The 27401-nt window shown below is 41.5% G+C and overlaps 1 protein-coding gene across 1 annotated transcript in view; it reads left to right on the forward strand.

The window, feature by feature from the left end:
• The window catches only part of PTPRT (protein tyrosine phosphatase receptor type T), a 458251-nt gene that overhangs the window by 368495 nt on the left and 62355 nt on the right, over positions 1-27401 (forward strand). Inside the window, exons 13-14 of the mRNA XM_085313918.1 lie at positions 7026-7062; positions 20704-20839. Of these exons, the coding sequence (XP_085170044.1) occupies positions 7026-7062; positions 20704-20839 (173 nt within the window). The remainder of the gene's footprint in view (positions 1-7025; positions 7063-20703; positions 20840-27401) is intronic.

The raw sequence follows: 27401 nt of genomic DNA on the forward strand, positions 1-27401 counted from the left end.
GGAAGGAAAAACTTCATTTGCTCAAGTGCAGTGTAGAGTGCTGTAAATGAGTAATATAAATGGAATTGTAGGTTCCACCTGGCATTCTGGATTACGGCAGCATTAATGTGTGGTTCTACTTTTTCTGGGCTTCTTTAGCTGGCCAGTTGCATCATACTCTGTATACGCCATGGCACAGGGTCTCAGAAGGGTCTGACTTTGGCTGTTATAATAGGATCCTAGACAGAAAAGAACCGCTTGAAGCACTGAAATTGGACACCTGCAGTCACGCACATTATACATAGCACATCCAGAGTGCCAACCAAACACCTACTGCCCATGTTCTGGAGACAAAACTTGCTTTGCAAATACCTACAAAAAATTTAAGACTAATTAGTAAAAACCTATATGGCAGTTAGACTGTATTGTGGGAGAGGTCCAGGTCATTGCCAATGTCCTGAGTCCCTGCAGTAGCAGAGAACTTGAGTAAATTCCCAGTTACCATTGGATATAGACTATGCTCCATCTGCTACAGATAAAGGCAAACCACACACAAGAAACCCAGCAATCCCTGTCAGTCTGAGCTGGAAAAATTGTACTTTTGCGTCAACTGGACTATTCCATAATTTTCAATTACTAGCAGAAATATAGGAATATTTTGCTTACAGAATCTGGACTTGCAAGCATAAATAATTCAAAAAGCCTGTATGCAACAATATGCAGCTTGTGAATACAGGTAGAAGAAATACCCTGCCAGACAAAAGAAATTCCTATTTGAGCAAGCAGTTGCATATTGTGTTAATAATTTGTGTAGCTACAGTATATGCTTATGTAGCCTTAAAGTGCAGTTTAGCTGATAGGTATAGGAAAAAGTTTAGAGTAAGTATAACAAGATGCAGGATCTGCTGGGGGCAAGTCCAAGATGGAATTTAGCTCTTCAGCTGAGAAACCATGATGCTTTTTGTTTCATGATGAAATCCTTAAGTCTCATGTTTCGAACATTAGCGTCTGATTTGCATCCAGGCTTTTACAGCTGTAAATAATGAGTTTTATTTTGTTCTCAGAATTGTTTGCAGATATAATTTGTATTTAGAGCTCTGGGTAGACACTTAGATCTACAAATTGAGCAGTTTTGACCATGGTCTTCATAGAGCCTGCAAACACGGCTGCAATGTGGCATTTTTGATAATGCACATCTGCAAAAGTTCTGAAACACTACCATTTAGTGGGATTAAAATACAGCCTTGTTTTCTCTTGCACATTGAAACCTTTTTAATAGACTATTGGCACTCATATTTTAACTGGGATATTCTGCAGTTACATTAATCACAGGCAGTTTTGGAATGATGAAGCGTCTTTCCATACCTGGAACCTGCAATGAGAAACCTTCGTGCAGTGAACCATAACATCATCTTTTGGAAATGTAGGACACCAAGAGGGAGTTTGATTTGAAGAAACATTCTGTGTTTGATCAGAAAGCCTGATTAAGAGGACATGGCTGTTGTTGAGGAGTTTCTTTATTGTTTCGGCATCTCTGTGCGTGGAGGGTTCTGCTCATTTGGTGTTCTTGTCTGCTCTGTAACCATTAGCTGTGATTGTTGCTTTGAAAGGGACTTAATTAACAGCTGGGTGCAGAACAAGTGTGGCAAATTGCTGCAAAATCAGATTGCGAGCTTCCCTGCCTTCTCGTGTGCAAGGCTCTATTTGTTGTTTGCAAGTTTGAATAAGATAGCTGTCACTCGCCGAATTCTTCTCTGGACCGTCGCGGGAAATTTGGTCAACGTGGTGTTGCTTCGAGACATGGGTCTAAGCAGCAGGTGTGTGCAGCAGCAGCGTTTTCTGCTCTCGTGTACAAAAACCTTCCAAATCACGTGCGTTCCCCTCCTAGGGGTTGTTGAAAGCCAGGTGCTGATCTGAAACGTGTCAAGAGTTTGAAGTAAGAAGGGGGAGAAAATTAAAAAGAAAAAGAAGAAAACAGAAGCTCCAGGTTTTGTGGGGGTGAGAAGCACAATTACTGACTGTTTATTTGTTAGAAGGAGGTGGTACAAGAAGCTGCCTGTGCCAGGTCCCTTCACAGCACCCATCCTCACAACCTCCTTTTCCTTCTGAAAAGTGAGGCCGGTGCGAGATGGCAACGTCACGTTGCTCCTCACTCACTCTTGCTGTTGTACTGGCTTAATAATCAAAGTTAAATGTTGCAGGTTTTATTGCTCTTTCTCTGGGTCATTGTAGGTGACGGTCTCTGGTTAGTGATCCAGCAAACACATTCAGCTGGGGAAGATTCAGTTGCTGTGAAACCTGCCTGAATTTTAAGTAGTGCAGAAACTGGAGCTTCCTAGAAATCTTTCTTGCAGTTGTTGAATTTTACTCCTCAGAGTTAAAATGAAATCTGTAGCGGCGCAGTTGCAATCAATAATTCTTGGCCGTTTTTCCTCTAAATGGGAAACGAGGCAGGAGCCTTCATTGCACAGCTGGAGATGATGTGGAAGGCGCTGCCAGCTGTTCGTGCAGCCTGGTGGTCCAAGAGGTGAGTGATGTTTTCAGGCCAGGAGCAAGAAAGTAGCACCTCAGTAATCAAGGAGAATATTATTTTTGAAGGAATGACACTCTGCAGAGTTTCTCATTGATTTTTTTTCTCTCTCTGTAATGACTTGTACTACACGCACAATTATGCAGTTCATTATTAGCAAGGGACTTCAGGCTGGGTTTCTAGATGCTGACAGGTCTCATCACAATACAGATCATCCTTCTAGAAGATTTTGGGGGTGTGGTTAGAGCTGCTAGCACTTAAGGTGAGATTCATCCCTGTGGGGAATGGCCCACAGAAAGCTGGTGGGGTACTTTTAATTCAGCACCAGCCCCGTTCGGAGAACTTGAGTAGTACCGAGGTAACCTACACTGCTTCTGCAAACAGTTAAACAGCTTCAAGGAGCTCTATGTTCATCGAATTTTCAGGTGTACAGTTTTGTCCACTGATAGTTATTCTTCTAAGCTACATGTTGGAGCTTCTGAGGCAAAAATTCAGCAGTTTTGGAAACACTGTGCTCTTTGGAACCTCTTGTTTCCCCATGTGGCAGGCCATCCTYGGCCAGAATGTGTGGGCCGGAGTGTTTTCACGGTGGTTTTATTGTTCGCTTAAATAATAGCCTCTTATTTAACTGCAGGTTTTGGGAGGTTGAAAGATGTGGGTAATAAATGACTGACTGTATATCATTCAAGGAACTTCTTACTTGACRTAGTAAAATAAAAGCCCAAGACGCTAAAACAGATAGCAAAAATAGCTGGTTTTGGTGGTCTTGGAGAATGAACAGTTTTCTTAAACTGGCAATAGAAATTACAGAGGAGTCCGTGGATCCTGCAAAGGCACGCACATGATTGATTTTAAACACAGCGCACAGTTGCCTTCAGAGAGATACCAAAGACATGGCCTAGAGCTCCGCTAGATTTGGAGAAAATCTATTAAGAATCAAAAAAAAAAAAAAAAAAAAAAAGGCTAATAGGGCAGTGGTTCAGCTCCCATGGGAAGCAGGTTGCCTACGAGCGTGTTCAGCATACGCAGGATACTGAAGGAGATGCCTGAATCCAAGCAGGAGGTTGGTAATTACTTGTCTGTGTCATCCGTGCAGCAGCAAAAGTGAGAATTGCAGTGCCCGGTTTGAGCTCCTTGAAGAAACTGCCCGTTGCGGGACRGCCTTGAAGAGCAAGCGCGGGGACCGCGGTTCTCGCCCTGCCGCCGCCGCCGCGCTCTCGTGAGAGCGAACGCGCCGCTTAACTAACGCAGCGGCATAGTGATGGCAACGGAAGGAAAAAATTACGAGTGTGAAAACAGATGGATGCAAGAGCGGCTTCTTTTAGTGTTCATAGTCCGGAAGCAGCAAGCTGTCGTTTTAAGAGAAAAAGAAAAAACAAAAATTGTTCGCCCTTTTAGGCTGGGAAGATGCAGCTGTCACATAAACATACGGCCTGCCGCCCTCATAACCCCTTTCTGCGGAAAATTGTTTCCATCCAACCACTGCAGCGGCGGAGGCAGAACTTGTCGTCGTGCAGCGCGCTTCAGTGAAACGTGCTTTCAGGAACCGCAGGGGATATAGGCAGGATCAGCTCCCTCTCTTCAGAAACCAGCAGACTGTGTTCAGAGAATGCTAGAAAAACAGCCGAAATTAGAGAAAATTCAGAGGTCGGCGCTGCGGGAGGAGCCCGTCGGCGTGCGTGGGAACCGTGGTGTGTGTGTAGGGGAGTCGAGTCCAGAGACCAACCTCCCGTAACCATGTGTGCGTCAGCAAAGGAAGTTTGGGTCAAGAGCTGTAGCATATGGATATTACTTCTTGTTTTTAAAAACTTTTTTTTATCACTTTATTTCATGATCTTTCTTGCAATTGCCTTAAGGCATTTGGATGGATAATTGAGAGTTAACTGTATTATTTATTCCTGTTTTTTACTATTGCCTGAACAGAAGCATCTTATTTTACCGTGAACAAGTAAACATTCTGCTTGATTCACGACTAATATTTTTCAGAAAAAAGGTATGGTTGTCAGAAAATCATTTACTGTTTTGAGGAAGAAGATCTGTATTTATTTATTCTGTTTGCTGGCAGAAAAGTTCAGGCAAACTCAAACAAAAATGCAGTAAATATGAAGAAACCCCATTTTTTATGAGACATCGAAGAGAGAAACACTGACTTGATCAACAAGGTGATCAGTGGAAATCAAAGGAATAATCAGCCCCAATGAGGAATAGGGACTGAGCTCCCTTCTTTAGGCTTTAGCATCCCCAGGAGCTGTACGTCTAGTGTCCTTTTGAATTGCTTTCAAGTTCTCCTTCTCTGAAGATGCAATCTGAACTGAAGTTCTGAAGTCCAGAGGACTTGTTCCTCAAGTGATGGATTGCTCTTTCTCTTGGCAGTACCAGATCACTGTCTTTTGCTAAGGATAATTGCGCTAAATACTGCAATTAGGAGATGTCCATGCAAATGGAGGGCACTGTATCCTGTCTTCTCAAATTACACTGTGGGAGCGTAATAGGCAGGAATATGTACGTGCTCAAATGAGATCAGTTACAGCTTCATTAACAAGATTTCATTTTTTGTTTTCTCACCTATTCTTTTCTCATCACTGACTAATTTCCAGCTTTCTGTTGCACTTTGGAACTTACAAAAAAAAAAAAAAAAAAAAAAAAAAAAAAAAAAAAAAAAAAAAAAAAAAAAAAAAAGACAAAATCCATGCAAGTATCCAGCTACTTTTGGACTGCAAAAATGCTCTCTTGATAGTCAAAGTTTATTTTTCTTCACTGATCTTCTATGTCACCTTTCCTTAGGCTAGAAACTATATCAGGTTTGGTTTTTATTATTATTTCCATCACAGCACGCTGAGACTGAGCTCTGAAAGTAAAGCTGCATTCTTCCTGCTTCATATATCATCACTGGTAATAAAGATTTGGGATTGCCGGACTAGCCAGCAATTGGAGCTGATCTGGTGGGAGGCAGAAGGCAGCACAGAGCTCCATCGGGCAGCTTGGTTGGCCTACTAGTGCTGACAGTTGTACAAGTTTTGCAGAGGGGTTGTTTTTGTGGGGAGAGAGGGATCAGTGCACGGAGAGATATGATCCTGGTTTACTGGGATCAACGATACTTTGGTAGCATGTTGAGGACAACGTACCTGGCTTGGGCTGACTGTGTTGGACATGATGTGTCCAGTGATCCAGGAGCTCCTTAAGAGTTTCAAGGCACAACGAGAGGGAGAGGTTGTCCATCTGAATATCTTTTCTTCCTGGAATACATGTGGGGTTGCTTTTATCCAATTGGCACGGCAGATTTGTATCTTGAGGAGCATGTGAAGAGGGATCAGAGGGATTCACCATTGTACGTCCCGAAGCATGGATCCCATGGATCCTGGCATCGCCCCTTCCTGCGTACAAACACGTGCGAGGAGGAAGGTGCAAGGCAGCCACGCATTTCTGCTGGGCCAAGTGGGGTCTTCCCCAGGTGCAACAGGTTTTCTCCAAGAGCAAATCCAGCCTTTTACTGTGTTCCTATTACTGCTGGAGGGTGGAACGAGCTGCTCAGCAGTGCATCTGCCAGGATATTGTTTCCAGAGCACATACCGCATCCATATTAATGTAGCATTGTTGCATACAGTAATTTATGCAGTATTCATTACACCTGAGACATGTACAAGAGCGTGTAAAGACATAAAGTGCTAAGAAACCCCTGCAGCAGATTACTGACTGACAAAGTCACTTTTCTAACTGAAGCAACACATTAGGATTTGGATGACGATCCTGTATTGAGCAGAAGTAATTCATGCCAATAATGGCTGCAGAATGAGGACCTTGGGATGCCAGAAAAGATATGTTTTCAATAGAGATGGCCTGAGAAGACTGCTGAATTTGAGGKTTTTTTAGTTAATCCAAATACAACATTGTTGTTCACATCCAAATTACCGTTTATGTAGATCTTTGGACTCTGAGGTGGATTGAACAAAGGTGTTGATTTTTTTCCCAGCCCTGTGATGAAAGAACTGCAGTGGTTTGGGTCGCGTTTGAATAGCGTGTTTGGCAGAGCTAGCTGTACAACATGCTGCTTTGTTCACACACATTTCAGATAGCTGAAGGATTCAAATGATTACTTAGATGTCTCCGTGCCATGTGTTTAAATAAATACCCAATTTGCCAAATTTGTAGTAATGGTGCATGAAAATTAGATGTACAGTTGCATGTACTTTTGACCCAAGGCTTCTCTGCCTATTACAAATCAGGTCATTTAGCTGCTAATTTCTGTTAGTTAATCAACCCGTTATGTAGGACCCATCACTCATACATCTAGTGTGGAAAAATACATTGTCACTTTTAACTTCCTGTCAGCTGACAAAGCAGCTACCTGCAGGTCCGTCAGCATGGAGTGTTTTGTGAAAGCATTGGCAGTATTTTCAGAAATGAGATATGAGAAAAATGCCAATTTGTTTTAGCGCTCGTTTTTAAGGGACGTGTGCTTATTGCAGATGGGCAAATTACACACCTTGATGTTTTCTTATACTTTTGTATTTTTCAGGAAACAAAAATCAACTGTGTCCGGCTGGCAACCAAAGGTATGTGGGTCTCCTTCTCCTGTAAAGCACAAAGACAGTAACGTAAAAGCTACAGTGGTGACACAACTTGATTACAGTTACCATCAAAGAAAGGACAAGCCTCCTTTTATCTTTTTCTTTTTTTWAAAAAAAAGGAATTTTTAAAGATTATAAAAACAGAACAGCAATTTCCAGAACCCCTTCACTGTATATGTGGACCCTGTTACTCCTTAAAACAGGGTATCCTCTCTGTGATTCCTCCTTTCCCTTATTCAGTGTTCAGCTTTCCTGTGCTGATGGCTGTCCTTGCTGTTGGCAGAATGTGACTGAAAACGCTTCCTATTAACTTCATTCTCTCTGCAACTGTATGGAGTAGAAAAGTAAGAGGTCTCCCGTAAGCTTGACTTTCAGYGGATTTTGCAAATCCTAACCTTGAGTGCAGCAGGGCACAAGTCTTCTGTCACACCATTTTCATGGTATAATTCAACAAACTGGTTGAATTACAAGATAAATAAGAAAAACAAAATTTCTCATTTTCATTGGAGGAAGTTCAGGGTAGACCAAGCGTTAGCGCTGTGCAAGCCTGATATAAACGATTTGGTGATATGTTGTTAAGATGTAGTGCTCTGATCCCCAGGTCTCCTTTGCACAGTGTAGCTCTTGAGGGACCAATGATAACAATGTCTCGGTTACTTTCTGGATTTTAGAGTTSCTTTTAACAACTCTCCTAAGGACTTCAGCATCACCTCAGGGGCTAATTTGCCAGCAAAGGTGTCAGTAAAGCAATTTACTTGTGACACAAACAGAGGAGTACCTGCAAAAAGACTTCCTCAGCACATGCGTAGGCTCAAAATGAGCTGTAAGAAAATGATAGGTAATTGCCATGGGCCACGTTACAGGTAGCTTTCCATTTTCAAAACTCGAGGCTGCATCTTGTGTTTTTGCTGTTGTATTGTAGTGTGGAATATCTCTATTACTGCCTGTGGAGTCTTTCCAGAGCTGAATAAAGTTGGCAGGAACCCATGACCCTCTTGATTTAAGAGGCACCATCCTGTTCTCTCCCATCTTTCACTCCTTCCTTTCTTGTAGCAGTAACAGAAGCTAATTACTTCTAGGTATTTTCTCCTGATTGCTTCTGCTTTTGCACTTAGGAAGGAGTTGGGAGGCATCAAAGAAACCCCTGATAGCTGTTGKCCGGTAACAGAAGAGGTCTTTTTCCTTGCCATGAGTCATCCCCAAGTATGTTGTGCAGTGCCATACCTGGGACAGCATTGCATGAAGTCACCACCTGTGTGACTGTAATCACTGCTCAGACCTGATACTCAAAACTGCTGGTACCGTAAGCGGTTGTGTCACCACTGAAAGCCAAGGAGGATGAGCCGTTTCTGCCCTCTTTCCTTTCTGTCTGTGGCTGTGGTGGTCCTCATGATCTCTTACTGCTTTCCTCTTTAAAAAATCCTCATCAAATCTTCATTTAGTTTGTATCTCCAGGTTAGAAACATCCTTTTTGTCTCAATCTCTTCTCCTTCCCCCTCAGTTTTTCCAACCTGTGAGTAACATGCCCATTTCAGCTTCCTTATTTTGGCTTTCTGGTGGTAGAAAAAGTAGGCTTGGATACAGTAAGTCTGGGTGAAATGAGCTTATCGAGGGTTTCGCAGAATGTTACTGGAGGTCTCTTCATGAGGCCAGAGAAACTGGATTCATACTTTTTGGAAACCATTTCAGTGCTTCCCATTTTGGGAGTTGGTTGAAGAATGCTGTCATGCTAACAGGAAAAATACTTGTTCTATGACAGTTGTWCAGATTAAAAATAATAAAAAAAATCAGCTTGAAAAATCCTATTCTTACATCATCTTTTGTTCTGCACAGTCTAATTTGGGTATTTCAGAAAAGATCCRCAAGTGTTTAATCCTTAGTTGGCTTCTGCAAAATGATTTAATTGTCATTGACCTGCTAGGTCAGAAAGAAGAGTCCATAAACTACCCTTATTCTATCATTTCTTAATGTTGGCCCCTTTAAAAAAAAGGGATCTCTTAGTAATATTAATCTAATAAGAGCAGTGAAAGGGATGGGTAGAACATGAAGATGCCTGAAGGCACTGCTCTATGGTAATCTTACTCTAGCATTTTTCTGATTGACATAAATGGAAAGAGCAGGAGATCATGGTAGTACTAGTGTTTATTCTCACTGTCTCAATGGATATAACTTTTGATTTTTAGGCAGAAGTCTTCTGTCTTTATACAGGGATTGTGGAAATTTTTGTGCGAATACTTTTTTCCATAGGTGGTGCTTTCTTGTTTTTTCTTGTCCTTGTTCTATGATTTGCAGTTTTGCATTTTTCATACCTGACCATTAGCAATGGCACTGGAAATATGCACATCTGTGGCTAATTTTAGGCCAGTTTTGCCTCTTGAGATACCATATTGACTACAGCACACAAGGCGGGTAGCACCACAAGCAAATCTGTAGTCTTGATAAGGTACTGTTATCTTCCATTCCTGGAAATCTTGTGGTGTACAGGCAGCTGAGCAGTAGCTGAATAAGGTGGTTCTGTGCTTTGGAGCTTTTTCTTCATTTAAGATTCYTACATGTCATTAGGCTGAACTTTCTCCTTGTGTTAACTGAACTGCTTATGCGGATGAGGTGCAGCCACACTACCTCCAAGCCCCTGAAGAGCAGGTTCGTATCTGCCTTGTCTCTACTGGGTAGCAAGAGACAGAGGCACTGAGGAAACTGTAATTACATTGTGTCTAATGAAAGAGCGATTGAGATGTTCTAGCTGATCAGCTGTGTCTGTGCCCTCTTCTGTCCGCTCATTGTATTGATCATCTTTAGTGGCATTGCCCTGCAGTTGTCTTTATTTGCAACATTCTTGAGGCTAGARTGAGTGAATCTGTAATTTGCCTTGAACAAATTCATCAGAGCTGCTGGCAAAGGTATGACTGCAGTATCTTTGCTTGTAGTGTTGGTGAGCGATGGAAAGAATAAACTTCTGGGGAGTCTAGGCTAGTTCTGGTTTGCAAACTGACACAAACTGGCACCGGTAGCACACATTTATTCTCTTACAGGTTCATTTCTGGCGATTGGCCTGATTTTTAGACATTTGGCACTCCCATAACTCCACTAACATCAGTGAAATGAGTTCTGATTTATACCAGTAAAATAGATTAGAATCAAGTTATGTATAAGCAAGGCAAGTATTTTCTTGAAGTGCTGGATTAATAAGGGCAGTAAACATGAATGTGGGAGTAATTAAGTGATAAAATGTGTCAGGCAGTGTGTTACTGGGGGATTATAACACGACTTGGGTCTTGCTGCAAGGCACCAGTTCAGAAGCTGAGTAGCTCTGTTTGAGAGGTTCATGAGGCTCTTCCGTCGTCACTACCTCAGGTGGCTGCAGTGCGGTGCTCTTTTTGCCCCAGAAACAATAGAATTGAAGTAGACAGGAAGAAGCCTCTTCAAAAATATTCTAGACCATTAAAAAGAATTTTGGATACTTCCCAGTTTTCCATCCTCCCCTTTTATGTCACAGAGATCTCAATTTTAGCATGACCTGACTGGTTGGGTTGAGCGCTTTCCATTTCAGCTCAGCTCCATCCAGGGCTGCTTGCCTCCTTCATGGGGTGCATTCTGCAGCACGCCTTCCCTGCATGCTGCTTCTCTTTGAAGGAACTTGCTCCTCATGGTCTCAGGGAAGGTCTTGCAAATCTTCATGCACTGGCTTAGATGTCAGGGTCACTCCAGCATTTCAGCACGCTAGATCGTGACAGCAGCAGCACRTCCTCTGAAGCACAGTTGGTGGGTACCCAGCAGGGCCTGTGGAGCACATTTCTGACCCTCCAGCATCTCAATATAAGAGTTGACTGATGCCAGTGAAGATGGCCAGGGGCAGAGATTTGTCAGCTTTTGCTGTGGTGACATTTGACAACCCATCAGAAAGCTCTCTGTATTTGTCCAGTCTGTGTAGCCATTTCACATCTTGTCAGCATGTCTTAAGTCCACAAGCRTTATTAACCTCTTGTATCTGTGTATGTATTTATTTTCAGAGTTGCTGGTCTCGGATTTCTTACTGCTTCCAGCCATAAATGTATCTCCTCAGATGGACAGCTACTSTTTTTAAATTAGTGATGTCTTTTATAGTATAAGTCACTTGGAAGCCTATCATAAGCATAAAATACACTTTAAAATAAGTTTATAATGAAACTCCCATTTACCAGCTCTCTGCCATACAATTTTCATTCAACTAATTTATTTATTAGTTTTACCATTTGGCTTCTTTGATGGCATTTATTTTTGTGTGTTCAATTCTTTCTGAATTAACTGACTTGTTCTCCCTATCTTAAAGCAACATATTTATATTGATACTTTATTAGAAAAATTGCAAACTCTTACCAGAAAGAGAGCAGTTACCTCTTGTATCCTTAGAGTGCATTAAATTAATTTCACAGTGCAATTGAAACAAAGGCAGAGGGCTCATTTATGGTTCCTTATCTCTTGATATTCGTTTCTTCTTTCTTCTAAATGTGAGTTCTTGCAAATTGAAAAAAAAAAATGGAAGTTTATCATTATAAGGTACATTTTTATTTTTTTTCTTTTTTGTTTTCTTGTGCATGCTGCCTGGGAACGGTTTTCCTTGTTCTTAGCAGTAATAGGCAGGCAACAGGTAACCACCCGAAACCCGCCCAGCCTCTTGAGCACAGGTGATTATCAGTTCAGGGAAAAGAAGGTTATTACAACTTCTGGAAGTCTGAGCTGCTTTGTGACCTCTTGTTTGATGTTTTGTCTGCATGGGAAGATAATTTTTGAATTATTCTAACTAGAGTGAAAAGGAGGCAGTGCAGAATCAAATCCTCAGTAACATGGCATTAAGCTCATTCATAGAAGCTCMTTCACACGCGAAGTTCAAAATGTTTTAAGTGTTTTGGAGATTTCCATCAGAACATACCTGAAGGTCTGTGTRTCCTAAGAGCGTGTTGTAGTATGTAACACTGTGGCCTGTACTGTCTTGGTGCTCCAGAAAATTCAAAAATAGAAAAGAAATCCCACTAGCTTGTGGAAATACTTTATTCTACTTTAGCTCGATAGGCGTAGGATTGGGACATGAGAGAGTTATGCATAATGTCATAAGAAAGGAGGGGGGAAAGGCAGGATAGTTTTTCAGTTTTGGCATGGATAAAACTTTTGTAGGACTATTCCAGGGCTGTGTGGTTGATCCTMGAGAGGTATGACTTCCTCACACATCAGTTACTTTAACTACACATAAAGACAGCTTGGTGAAACTGGAACAAAAGAAAATTGGCATTACTGTGGAGCTCAAATGCATTTTAAATTGAGAGAAATGGTCCTGTGTTTCTGTAGTGCATCAGCAACTAGGAGAAATGCTGTCACTGAGCAAAGGGGCCTGCCTGGAAGATGAGCATGTAACAAGCTTAAGACTGCAAAAGTGAATCCAGGTCCAAAAAGTGACCAATGAAATCATACTCCCCCCGCCCCCCCGCCCAAAAAAAAGTCTTCAGCAGAAATAGTGCAAAAATAATTTAAAATCAGGAGGCATCTCCCCACACTCTACTCACATGATTTTGCTGCATTTGAAAACAGTTCCTTTAATAGGTTCTATTCCCTCAAATTCATTTAAGAAGGCTYCATTGTCTTCTGAAATATATTCTGTTTTTGTAGACAGATAATGTATTTTTTAAACAGATCTTGTCCTCCTTCAAATCTATTTGTTATTGCGTTTTCTCTTTTGATACACAGGAATGTTATTCTTTTGACAGGTTTATTCTGTTTTATGCTATTTATTTCAGAAGACTTCATTGCATTTTTTTAAGTTGGATGCATGAAAATACTTTTTTTTCTTGAACAAGTCTGACTTTTAAAAGTTATTTTTGAGCAGAGGTTCATATATCACCATAATTAAATGTTAATAACAGGCACACTTATGTTACTCTTAATGAAAAATATTCCCCACTGGGAAGACAGATCAAACTTCCTGGCATTTGAATGCCCATATAACTAGTGAGCATCCTCACTTTTACCAAACTTAGTATCCAGAATTGTATAGAGGGATGAAATATGTCTGTTCTGGGGGTTTCCTTAACCCAATGAGGTAATGATCCAACTTTGAATTACTGGAGAACTTGGTGCAGAGTTGGATGAGGCTACAGGTTAACTGAGTTAACTGACCTCAGCCCAGCACCTAGAGGACATCTGCCTCTTTGAGAGCTCTGCCAGGGCTCCCCCGTTAGCATAACCAGAGAGAAGGGAGAGGCCAAAGTTTTAAGGTAAAATTTGGGATAGGTATTTTCTACGGTCTACTGTGCTAATCACTTCAAAGCAGCCATTGCTGGGGCACTCCAGGTCATTTCAGAAAAGAAGGCTTTTTAAACCAGAGTAGAATTGGTTATTTTTGTGTGAGCCAATCTCCAGGATTCAGAGTAGGCAGGGATTTCCCCAGCGTGCTCTGGAGGCTGTTGTCCTCATCCTGCCCCATAGGGCTGGTGTTAAATGATGCCGTGGTCATGGCTGCTGGGTCATACGGACACCCTTGTTTGCAGCTGAACCAGCGGCYAGCCAAATGAGGAAAAAACAGCAGTAGTTGGTCATCAAAGCCAGAAGATGGTTACATTTTAGAAGACAGTAGGAGCTGCATGTTCCTAYCCTTGTATTTTCCCATCGAGATACTGGATAGTCGATATTTCTTCACCATTTCCCTACATGTGGAGATACTTTCRTAGAAGTATCAGCCATCGTTCATCTCCCGTGGGTCACTTGAAAAGGTTTTTGTGAGCAGACTGTTATCATTATTATGCCTACATAGCAGCATTAGGATGTGTGAGAAGAGAGGTAGGTGTGGGATAGGCCATTTCTTAATAACACTGTAGAGGAAAATCAGATTTCGTCCGAGACCCGTGGGAAAATGCTGCTTCAACTTGCCAGAAAGTTGCCCRCTGTTTTCGTCAGGGCGCGTAACGGGTGGGTACGCAGACTGACCAAGCGATGGCCGTGTGAGTCCCTGTCTGCGAGAKGGTGGTGGGTGTCCTCCGCTGCATGCCGGGCTTTCAGCTCGAAAGTGAAGTCTTGCTGGACCCTGTTCTCTTAGGCCACCATGGGATGTAGAGCAGCTTTGAGCAGGCGGATGGGAAAAGTGGCCTTATTTCAGGGTTCATTTTATAGCCGCCTCTGGACTTCGCTGACTGGTTTTGTAAGTTTGCTGCTGGTCTGGTTGTGAGTTTTTAATGATAACCRTGACGAAAGCAGTTAGTGCTTAAAGAGGACTGGCTGTGTGCAAATGATAATTACTCGTGCCCTGTAATGTGTTTGTCATTGAAAATATTCAGCTCCCTGTTCTAATTAAAGTGATACAAAAAATGAAGTCAGATCTGTAAATTTGGCCTTGTGATAACAGGAACTTTACTTTCTCTTCAGTTTCTTCAGTTTTATAATTTAAAGCTAGCCCCTGACTAGCTCTGCRGAAGTGGAGAGTTGCAGTGGAAATGTGCTGTCACCTTGCGAACCATCCCATCACTTGTAGACATCACAACAGCTGCTCTTCATCTGAGCTCCTCTTTCAAGAAAATGTAATAACCTTTCTCATTCCTGAGGACCGAAAATCTGCCTGTAGCACAAATTAAGTGGCTCTGCTCTAAAGAAAGAGGAAGAAAAAGAGAAAGAGAGAAGAAAAGTCTTTGTGTAGTGGTTTTTACTGGTTTCTCCAGAATCAATTATTTTCTTAGAGCTATTTTTAAATTCTCATTCAGTTTAGTAACATTAAACTTGATTCCTTGCTGCGTGTTTACCCTCATCCTCCTGCAGATTCACCCTGGTTGCCTGCTAATCCCTCATATAAATTCTAGTCTTTCATTCTTGCCAAGGCTACTCAGTCTTGCTGCTTCTCTCCACTTAGACTATGGTTGAAAGCTTTTGGCTCTCATTATTGCTTCCCTWTGCTTCCCTATTGCTTCCTTTTAAGCTTTCTTTAAAAAAATGGGAATGCCACGTTGTAATCTTCAGCCTGCAAAAGAAACTCCTGTGTCACGTCAGGTGCCTTGCGGCAGGGTGCACAACGCCCAGCACAGGGCAGCTGGAGCGGAGGGTCTGGGCTGCTTCCCGGGCTGCCTAACAGCTCAGGATATAAAACGATGCTGTTCCACTGCTATCTTAATGTTATCTAGTTACACGTAACTGTCTATGTACCCCTGTATTTGAATCGCAGAAGTGATGTTGTCAGAGGAGTTGATATCATCAGGATCTGAACATGCAAGGGAAAATATTTCTGCAGTTAGGGATGCTTTAATCATTTGTAGGCCACTAGCACAGAAAACAGCATTWAAAAAAAAAAAAAAGAAAAGGAAGCCATGTTTACAAGTAATTTGAGAATAACTCTCTTTTGAAAATAAGCCTCTAGGTCTGTTAGGAAATTTTACATTCTGCATGCTGCCTAGCTAGCATGTGCTGCAAAGAAATTACTGTGAGTAATTGAGTAGCTCATTTTTACTCATTATGAATTTTTAACCCATTATTTTTCATTAATTCTTCTGGGTTAAATACTGTTGTGAAGTAATTTTTTCTGAGTAGTGTGTGTTTTGAGAGTGACATTGTACCTGAGGAAGTGGTATTCCTAGGTGCTATAAATCTAAGACCAAACCTTGTTTTCGCCAGGCTTACTGTCCCCTTTCTGGGTCTTCCTGACACCCAGCTGTGGTCGAGACTCCCATCCRTGTTTGCTCCTCTGACTTTGACGCTCCGTTATTCACTCGCGTGTGGTGCCTTTGCCCCCAGGTGTCGAGCCCAGCAATCCCTACAGCCCTATAGCCATTTGGTTTTTTCCTCCTCTGCTGTCCTTGTGGGATCCAATGGTTCTCCCTCCGATGCAGTAACACTGCTGTTGGATGTGGTAGTACCACTTCCACTGCAAGACCGACCACCTTTTTTCTTTATGCCTCCCCTCTTAGAAATCCCACTTAAATACTTCTCTTTTCCTCCTGCTTATGGAGGAGGGATATGCCTGTGGCTCTTCTATTTATCCGCTCTACCAGTTACATTTTTTTAATGTAATATTGAAATTGCTGATTTGAATAAAGAATGCTTCAGTTGGGGTTTATGTGACAGGCTTTGTGGAAGAAACTCATATCATCAGTCCTGCTTAGCTACATGTGCTCAATAATCGTTCTTTCATCGTTTCTTCAGTGTGTTACCTCCTCTGAGAAGGTGACTTCACACCCGGTGGCATATGGTTTTCAAATGAGGTGGCTGTCCATAATGGCTGGGTGGAAGATTGCTGTGGTGTCTTCTTTTTCCTAGCTGCCATTTTTCTTTCTCCCCRACTTTCTCCTGTCTGTGAAGGCTCTGTTGTCTGATACAGTTACCGCAGGATGTCAGTCCGGAAACGTCAGTCCTCAGCTCYGCTGTTGACTAGCTATAGTGCCGGAGATGTATCCTTAATTCTGTCCAGTTCTGCGAAATAGGTAGCATAATTTATTGTTCGCTTTGCATGAGCCTTAAGAGAATTTAAGGAACATGTGAATCACTCTGGATATGTGTAGTTCACATATGAGCTCTTGTGGGTTAGTGGGTGGTCTTTCAGTTTCTTAATATTTTGAGAGAGGCACACTCTGCTCTTTAGTAGCAGCTGGTAAAATCTGGAAGTTTAGCAATGGAGTTCTTCCTTCTTGCAGACAGAAACGTTTTCAAATGGAAGAAACCTTCTGAAAGATTTAACTCTGGTATACAGATGGCAGCCCTTGGTAGTGAAATTCATTTGAGGTTTCAAAATTTCTCTTCCTAAGAAGTGGATTACTAACTTTTGGCCACTGCTCTGCCAGCTTTGACCATGATATAAAACAAGGAGGAATTTAAAGGCTTGAAAGCCCCAAGGAGCTGTARGAAACTAACTTTCTGGCACAACAGAAAACCATTTTTTCCAGTAGTTGCATGTTACTGGAATAGTCTGGTATTTAGGTATCTGTGAATTACAGTGTAAGTCACAGGATAGTTGGATTAGGCCTGGGGTACCCGTGAGTGCATTACTAAAACAGGCACTGCTTGATGATCCATAAACCTGACTTCTTGCAAATTGATGAGGTTAGCAACTTCGCAAAAGAACCCATTTCCCCCTGCTTTGTGCTTTTGCATCTATGCGATGCGCTGAGAATTGCATCCCTCGTGAATGTGCTGCTTGCGCTGTGCTCTGTGTAGCAGCGAGATGCCAGATCTCTGTGTTCAGGGATCTTGAAAGGGATTGAACAAACAGCATGGAGTCTCTAGGAGAGGATTAAAGTCTTCAGATAGATGTAGATGTAGAATAGGGCTGGGTGAAGGACAGTGCCTATGAAAGTCAGATTCCGGTCAAGCTTCTGGGACTGTGCAGTCCCAGTACATACATATACACATCTCTGAAAGAAATAACTTCATTTAGTGGGTAATACACAGACAGGGAGACAAGGGATCTGGGTTCTTCACTTCTCTGGCTCCATGTTTTCTGTCACTTGCCTACCTTATTAAGAAAGCAAGCGTAGGGCAGAAGATTGTCCTACTTCGTGCTATTACAATATAATGGGGTCCTGACCTTGACAGGGGCCTCTGGGTGCCCCTGCAATGCACASAGTAATAGCAGTGGTGACCTGTCCTATATTCCATTATTCCAATATCCTCCTTCAGGTACGAGAAACAATTTATCCCAAGAAATGTGGTGGATATCACCACCAGAAACTAGAGTTATAGTTTATTTTCTTTCCCTTATGATCTCAGCAGTATAGAAACATTACTTTTCAGAAGGAAAAGGTTGGCCCCTCCAGTACAGTAGTACAGAGCATTCCAAGGCTATTTAAAGACATTTGTGTGAAATGGCCCACTGAGCAGTTTTTATGGGCTTTTTGCTCACAGAATTTTAAATTTTTATGCATGCATGTAGAGAAGAGAAGCAGAACTTAATCCAAAAAATTATTGAAGGCAAGGAAATACATAAAATGGCAGCAAAAAACAACAGTGGAGAGTAGTAGAAGTCATCTTCTGCAGCTGCAACAATGGCTCATAGACCCTCCCCCCTGCTAGAATAGAAATGCTCTTGGGTACCAGCAGCTGGTGCAATGCAGGTGGTAGAGCAGCTAACTATGGGAGATTTAGGCATCTACTAGGAAGATAATCCCCCAGAATGCAAGAAAGCAATGGTCTCCTTCAGAGAACTGTTTGATTGCAGAGCTTTAAGAATGCTGAGGCTCGGGAATTTACTGCCACTGTCATGTTATCARTTCCTAGACGCTATTAGCAGAGACAACTTATAAATGGTTGGACTAGTAGCCTAAAGGAATTGTTGGCCTTTGCCAAGATACAGAGAGAGGGAGTTATATAGGAGTTTCAAGTGAATCAGTCACCACAGTGTGTAGGTGTCAGGATGGATAATCAGCCTTTATTCTCTTTCTGAAAGTGCGGTAGTCTACAAAGGGAAGGGAAAAAAAACCCACACTGGCCATTCGTTGCCTGTAGTGATAAGCAACAGCCTGGCAGAATCAAACTAATCTAGTGAATTAGAGGATGGAGCTGACAGCATGGGCTGGCTTTTTTTAACATGGTTCACAATATATGAGGACATTCAGATTGTACAAAATTGGGGCATCTGACCATACTAGAAAACCATTCTCCAATACCTGTCATTTACAGTTGTAGGACCAACTGGGATTCAAGTGGAAGATAATTTGGAGTACCTCTGAGTTTCAGGTCAAATAAGTATAGTTTTAGCCATTTACAGGATAGAATTTGTACTTTATCATTTATTTTGCTGTGTGGCAATGCCAGGGTTATCTGTCTGGATGGGGTGTAGCTCACCTCTTGGACAGATTTGCTCTAAAATAGTAAGAAATGTTACCAAACGTAGATGATACACAGCTGTTATGGCTTGTAGTCCTATTAATGCTTTTCAGACATATACTCACAAAAGTTTGCCAGGGAGCTCTTATTGAATGAGAGAGCTRTTGGACACAGCACATAGCAGGTTGGTGAAGTCATGAGGGACGGAAAGCTGGAAATTACACGTGCTTTTCAAACAGAAAAGAAAATTTTTGCTTGGTTAAATACTGTGCTTTGCTGTGGCAAAACACCGCAGCTCAGCTTTAGGGAAAATGAAATTGTATCTTTATCACTGCAAGTGATTARTTTTCTTGTCTTGCTTTTATGTTTCATTTGTTTTATATTTACTCTTCAAGATACAGTTGAGAGTAGAATATGCTACTTTGTTCAGGATCAGATCCTCATCCCACCGCAGTCCATCAGCTCAGGCCCTGTTGATTGCATATTAGGAAGCCCTATGTTCACTTCCTTGACTTGATCACAGTAACCATTGGTAGTCATCTTTGCAGACAGAGATCTTCTGAAACACATGCAGATTAACAAGTAGCAAATGTCTCAAGAATAAACCAAGTGAGGCTTTCTGTTTTCTCACCAAAACCRTGGCTAAATTGGACATCATGTCCCAAAATGTCTGATTTCTGGGTGGGATTGATTCAGCTTTTCCTGAAAGTCAACAGTACAAAGTGGTTAGAAGAGCAAAACATGACAGTTGTCTGACAGCTCTGTTTTCCCCTTTGATTCCTTTTTCCTACTATTTTCAAACTGTAGAGGAAGATTWGGCAGAATTCAACAGTCAAGGTAAAGCCCAAGATAAGATTGTGATCTCACGTAACGTGAATCTTGTAACTCCATCAAGTTCAATAGCAGTAATTTTTGGCAAGAATCAAGTACTTTAGGAATATAATAAAAAATAGAGTCATTTAGTCTTCAGAAGAGCCATGACTAAAATCTTGTGGGCCTTTCTAAATCAAACTCAGTGCTTTAAGCAATATCTGGAAAAAAAATCTGTACAGCAAGTAGCAAAGTCAGCAGACCCAAGGTATATAATAAGCACTATATGAGTGGTCCCAGCAGCAGAGAGAAGGGCCACGTTCTGCAGTTGTTGGAGGAGTAACAGAACCTTGAGGTCAGATCATGACAAGTAAGTAAAAGAGGAAATGGTTTGCAAATAATAAGTTTCWAAAAATGGTTTATTGTTAGATATATAGGCTGTACTCTTTTTCTTTTTTTTTTTTAGAAGTAAAAGTCATGTTGTCTTGCTTAGGCTGGAGAAGAACTCATGCATGGAATACCTCAGACAGTGTGGAGGATGCTCTGTGGGTTGGATTAACRCTTGATACATGCATAGTTGTAATTGCATGTTTACAAAACTCAAGGCTCTAGTATAGTGAGAAATACCAATGCATCCTGATTTTAAAAGAAAAAAAAATGTTTCTACAAACTATTATGGGATATATCACAGCAGACTTTAACATTTGCTATTTCAATGAGTAAGGATTGTACCTTCACTTAAACTACTTGAGATGGTAATTGTAACTGCTATTAATCCTCCTGCTTCTGGGTATGCTGAATGCATCAGAAGAATAAATACCCTACTGCAGTTTAATATTGTAAAATATTATTGTCAGTTGTATTACACTGGGACTTTGCACTTTACTTAGAAATATCTGGCATTAGCCATTATCAAAGGCAAAGAATTAGGTTAGATGGACAGTTAGCGGATTGCAAGTATGCCATTAGGCTTTCAAATGCTTGTTAAAACTGGATCATTTCTACAAGTTCTGTTTTTATCTCCTCCTTCCTCTGCCTCCATCTTTTAAGGAGCTTCCACCCAGAATTCCAATGCAGTGGAACCAGAAAAGCAAGTTGACAGCACAGTGAAAATGGCTGGAGTTATAGCTGGTCTTCTGATGTTTGTTATTATCCTCTTAGGAGCAATGCTTACCATCAAGAGAAGGTAAGTTTCTGCTTTGCTTCCATCTTGGCCCTCCTGGCTTGAGTGCTGTTACTTCAATAAGAAGAATAGATTTAGTAGARATAAAATACTCCATTTGGGTTGCACGGGGCAGCTGTTAATATTTATGCACATAACATCACCACTAAGATGTCACAGTGAGAGAAGAGAAGCCTGTTTTGCCAGATACTCTGTGAACAACATACAACTATTAGTTACTCGTGAGTGWTAATGATTTAAGAGAAGGAACAGCAGGTGAAGGTGAATAGGGAGATAGAAAGAGAAAACAAGGCGATGGAAGTCAGCATGTTAACACATGCACTCAGCACAAGTGTAGTCTAACGGAAGATGAGATTTCTTTTTTTAACAGAAGAAGAAAACCAGATTTTGTCTCAAAATAATGTGATATATTTATAGTCAGCTACAGAAAACTGAAACGTAAAGTGAAAGCACAGGAGAAAGCTCAAACGCCTGTTGCAATGTCATGGTGATGAGAGCTCACAACCAATAGAGAGAAGAATAGTATCTTCTGAAGTGCTGGATAGGGAAGGGATGAGGCATCAAGACYCTTGAAAATGAAGGTAAGCAGCTCGTGACGAGTCGTAAGAAGGTGGAGATAGTGTAGGAGTAAAGTAAAAGATGGAGAGGGAGAATAATGTGGTCAAAGCTGTTCAAGCAACGTTCAGATTAGATGCAAGCAAGGTAAAYTGGTTTTTGCTTAAGGGAGGGAAGGGAGTTGTGGTAACTGAGAGAAGATAGAGTTGAAAACCGGACGGACTTGAGCACATTTGTTCTGTGAAGTGAATAAAACCAGAAGAGTAAGAAATGAGAGATGAGAACAAGAGGATGAGTGAGATTGTGCCATCTTGATGGCACATATTTTCACACAGCAGTTTATTTGCAAAAAAAAGTTCAGTGGGCTTATTGCATCTTGCTATGGTGTGGCAGTCTTTCTGAGTGTTTATTTTAGTTTATTGGGGGATGAAACTTTATACAGTCATGTATGGAAGTGAAATTTGTTCAAGCAGTTCTTTTTGTGTGATATTCTTTGGACTGTTTGCACTTACACTTTGGTGTAGACCACTGGTAGCTGCTACTATTTGAAGAGCGCCATGTTTGTTGTTTAATACACTATGATTCAAAAAACCGCTTAGGCAAGAGATTTTCTTAAGAAAAGGATACATTTTGTATTTATTTCTACCAGTTGTATTTCTAGAGTGAACCCAACTTTTCAACATTAATTTRCTTCTAAATAAAACCTGAGCTACCTAGCCAGGTAACTCCTAAGCTAGGGTTCAAGTAGTATGACACGTGAGTAATCTTGATGACTTTACTGGGTCTACTGCAAGGAGTGAGACTTGGCAAAATGAAGCCCAGTTCCCTTGAAATCTCTTATCTCCATGACAAACAATCGCATATTTTCCAACAAAGCAACAGCTGTTGAATCAATATATGATCTCTTGTATATTCCTTCAGTTCACATAGGCAAACAGAGTACCTTAATGTCTTAGATGTTGGAGTGCAGCACTGCTACTCAACGGGATCTTGACAGGCTAGAGAAATGGGCTGATGGGAACCTCCTGAAGTTTAACACACTCAAATGCAAGGTCGTATCTCTCGGATGGATTAACCTTATGCCACAGTACACGCTGGGGGTGACTAGAAAGCAGATTTATAGAAAAAACCTGGAGGTCTTGGACAAGTTGAACATTAGTCAGCAAAGAAGGCAACTGCATCCTGGACTATGTTAGCACGACTGTAGCCAGCAGGTTGAGGGAAGTGATTATTTCCCTCCGTTCGGCATTGRTGAGCTTGCTTCTGGCATACTTGGTCCGGTTTTGAGATCCTCAGTACAAAAATGATCCTGACATACTGGAGAAAGGCCAGAAGAGGGTTACTTGGGTGGCTGTAGGGTGGAGAACCTCCGTTCTTGGAGATGCTGGAAACTTGCCTGGATGAGGCCCTGAGGATCTTCTTGTAATGGAGCCTGCTTTGAGCAGAGTAGTAGGCTAGTTGACCTGTGGTGGTCCTTTCTGGCCAATACAGTTCTGCAAAACCAATAACCAGTCACATAGATACTGAATGCCCGTTGCATGAGATGAGTTGTAGGTAATCTAGATTGTGAACATTTAACTCTCAGTTTTGTGCAAAATTTTCAGATTTTGTGGACAAATATAATTGTTTACAAATACCGTAGTCGTGTTTACAGCACCTTTGTTCAATATTCAGCCCAAATACCATAGATGTTTMTGTTCCAGCTCCCCAGGAGTTTTTCAGTGTCAGGAAAAATTAAGCTGGGTTGCTAGTTTTTGTTTAATGCCCACCCCTCCTTCATTCCTKTTACCTTCTGTAAATACTCTTTAAGAAAAGCTTTTATCTTGAAAGTTAAAACCTGTAGTGAAAGCAGTCCTGATGTACGGAATGATGCATCAAACATTCAAACATCCTCCARTGTGTGGCAGATTTTTGGTTGATAACATCCTTCATTACTACCACATTATGTATTACTRTTATAAATCATGTATATTCCTCAGCAGAAAACAAACAGTGATTTTCATAGTGATCAAGAATCTGTTATTTGGGTGTAATTTTCCTGTGGTGTGGCATGAAAAGAGCTCAGAGAATTAAGGATACTCTAAAGAGGTAATACGAATATATGCTAAAGAGATAATACTCATTTTCTTCAAGGAAATTTTCTCCAATGTGGAGTTACAAGTATGAAACAGGAGGAGAGTAGAAGAGCAGACATAATTAGTCAGTGTGTGTGTACTTGTAAATACTTCAGTGGCAATAGAGGGAGATGTTAAAATACATGAAGGTTGTTCCTGTATGAGAGGTGTCTGCAATATCTTCTGATCAGGAAGGAAATCGAAAAGCCAAATCTTCATTGTGCTAGACAATGGATTCCTTTTTGGGATTTTCAGAAGCAAAGCTGGCCACCTGGCTGCTGGTACAGGACAGAGTCTCGGGGGCRGTGATTTTTTTTTTAAAGCCAGTCATATGTTCAGTACAGTATCTCCCTTAGTTGTTCACCAAAGACCATTTTTTCCTGTCATTAGATTTCACATAAAGCTCATCTTCCCAAACTGTCTACCACATCTGTAAAAATGTTAATGCGAGACTCTTGCTGCCAGACAGAGTGATTGCTGCCAATCTATTTTTGGTTTAAGTTTGAAAATAGGGAATTTCTCAGAAGTAGAATTACAAGCAATTAATTTTCTCCAAACACCCTGGAGGAGATCTTTATCATTCTGATTCTGAGGAATGCATAGATGTGGAAATATCTTGATGCATACCCATGATTCATCATCTCTGCTTAATCTTGCGTCTTCCACTGGAAACTGGAGAACCAGCAAAAAGCCAGGTTATCAGTAAGAATTCATCAAAGCGAAAGCAAAACTTCACAGCTGATGTAGGTTAAAAGAGTTTTGGTTTTTTAGATGACATGTTTGCTGTGCAGTGCAGCAAATCTTAATTACAGGTCAGGAGGAAACCTAGAGACCATATAGTTTAGTTAGCAATATAATAAAAAAGTAATTGGATTTTTCCTGTAATTCTTTTCTGATGCACATTTAACTCAGATACGTAAATGACGGGCAGATCTATCAAAATCCAGGTTTTTTCAGTGTCTGATTCTCACAATGTTTCAGCTATGACTGGTGCAGTGTGAACTGATACTTAGTACAAATAGGCAAATCAAATAAACCCAAAGGGAAGTACTTAGGATGCAGGACGAGTTCTCGGGGCTGGCGCCTAGGGACCCTTTTTGCACCGTGCGACATAAATGCTCCCCAGCTATTGCTGCCCTGAGCTAGTCCCTGCTACGCTGCAGCCTTCCCCTGGGACCTCTTCCAGCAGCAGCAGTGGTGAGTGACTTGGGGGGTGGTGATGTCCGGCAGAGAAAACTTAGCCAAGCCTGGCTCATCGACTTGGAAGTCCTTCCCTGGTTAGAAGCTATGGCGGTGCCGAGAGAGGCGGTGGGGCTCTGCCCGGCGTACCCCTGGAAAGCCGCCAACCATGCGTGGCACTTTGGGGTCGTCTCGTGCAGACCCCACAGTCAACGGCAAGTCGCGACTGGGAGCACATATTGAAAAGCGTTCCCTGAAGATGAACTTAAGCCTGCCAGGCTCGTTTCATTCATAAACTAATGCAGACGTGGACCAGATTTTATCAAAGGAAAGGCTGCTTTGGACCACGGGTTCATTTGAACCCATGGTCCAGCCCGTGGTTGATTTGAACAGGAGGAGCATGGCTGGGAGCTCCTGCTCGTCTGAGCGAACGGTTTAACAGCAAAGTTGTTCTGTTTCACAAACAGAAATGCTGGGAGCTTAACCTCCTGGCTCCAATTTTAGTATTAACCTTCCTTTAAAACGAGATTCTCTTTTGAGTTCACAGAGGCATTAGCATGAGACAGTTTTGCCTTGCGAGGCAACAATGCAGAAAAGTAATTTAATTAGACAAACTTGAGGCATTTCCTTGGAATGGAGCTGGAAAATATCAGAGTGGCATTTGTTCATGGTCCAGGGCATTATAGTTCCTCATTAGTGGACACAATCTATTTGATTTTCCTGAATGAAGCACTTTGCTAGCCCACGCAGAGAGCAAAGGCGGGCAGAGCAAGCAAAGAGGGGGAAGCACTCAGAGAAGGAGGAAACTGGTTTGAGATTAGGATTAGAGAGATCATCAGAAGTTTATTTTTGCCTTCTGGGAGACACCTGAAATAGGTATACTTTTTGAATCCTACATATAGAAAGCCTGGGCAAGTATTGGCTCATATTTAAAATTTTTTGCAACTGGCAGATTTTTGGGGCCTGCCAGCTGTTTTAAGGAGCTCAGTCAGATACATGAGGTTAAATTAAGCCAACTGGAATTTTTATGCAGTTGAAAAATTGGGTTTGATTTTGTGTTCTCTAAAACAAAATTGTGGTTGAACCCTGGAGCCTGCTAGCGTGTTTGTGTGTGTATGTGTACATCTATGTAAAAAAATGTGTGTTTGTGTATTATAGCTTCCTGCTTTAAATATGACTAAGCGTCATACGGTATTCAAACTTGAAGCAGTTAACACAATTTGTTTTCCCAGTTCGGAGCCCCACTAGCTATATGAGTTACGTGTTTACAGCTGCAATATCAACATCTGGATATGGACACACAAACTGCTGCAGAATAATTGAGCCTGTTAATTTACAGCATGTGAGCTGGTGATCAGTGCCCACACGGGTGCAATTAGCCACGTAACTCAAGGCAGCACAGTCTTCTTTCATTAATAGATATGTACCTTGAAATACCTAGTATTTATTGTATCAAGGCATTGCTAATGCTCTAAGGAGCTTGTTTGTTTGTCATTAGTATTAGTTGAATATTTGGGGGGTAATAGAGGATAAATGACTGCTTAGGAAAACCATGGTGAACCAAATTAAAAAACAGCGTTTGAAAGCTTTTCCTCCTGGAGAAATTATCCTTGGGCTTTGCCCCCCCAAAGCATCAGTTCTGATTCCGTCTGGACAGTTTTAACTCCTCCATAACTGTATTTCCCTGGAGTGAAGAATGTGGCACTTCTCAGGCTGACGCATTTGAGAGGACAAAGCCTCTAGTGACCCCTTTAAGTAGAAGACTGAATAAATAGGATCAGACAGCCTGTCATGGGTGTACTGTAAATAAGTTCCTTAAACTGCTGTCGGTAGGAAAAAAAAAAAAAAAAAAAAAAAAAAAAAAAAAAAAAAAAGCCATCTTTTTCTGAAAAGTAAAAATAAAAAGATTGATGAAAAGAAAAAAAAAAAAAAAAAAAAAAAAAAAGGAGATTTAGGGCTGTGTAGGGGCTCGGATTAGTTCCGTCCGTGAAAAGTCAGCTCCTTATTCTGGATTAGGATTTAGATTGTTACCTAAAACTGAATAAAACCCAACAGCCCCTTCAGCAGAACATACCTCATTTACAGGGCAGAATTACTAGAGAGGTATTTGCACATTCAGTGACCCCTGTCGCTTTTGTGTCCTGAGTGAAGAAGGACGCTCTGTCCCCACGATGGGCAGGGTTTGCAGATTGCCTGATACATTTTAGGGGCAAGTCGTGTTTTCAGTGGTCTGTAACTCTGACCAATTTTAACACTTAGCTTTGAAATATTGCTTAGCAAGCACCTGTCTTAGGCAGTGTATTTGGGGAGAATTTGAACCAAAAAGGCCTGGCCATTTTCGAAATCTGTTCCTCCTTTTGTTTGTTGCCTTTCGTTTCCCATCCTTAGGGAGTTCATCTTTCCAAGCTTGCTTCTGCTGCCTGGAGGGATAGGCAGTTTTAATGAGAAGCGATTCTCGTGTGATCACATATGTCCAGTGGCTGAGACACGAGAAAAGCAGAAAATATTGCAAGATGTTCAACAGAAGGATTACAGTCGGCAGTGCTGTGTGAAACAGGAGGCTGGCGTATCAGAGGGGCTTAATGGGATATTTTCTGGGCCGGTTCATCTGTGTTGGTTCTCATTTTGCACATCCCGGTGATTTTGCCTTTGCTTAGAGGTTCAAAGGAACTCAGAATTTCACGGTGAAGCTCAGTGGCAATCACTGCTTTTTAATT

This window comes from Rhea americana, unplaced genomic scaffold (genome assembly GCF_003343005.1).
Source record: "Rhea americana isolate MKP2758 unplaced genomic scaffold, rheAme1 scaffold_4, whole genome shotgun sequence".
NCBI lineage: Eukaryota > Metazoa > Chordata > Aves > Rheiformes > Rheidae > Rhea > Rhea americana.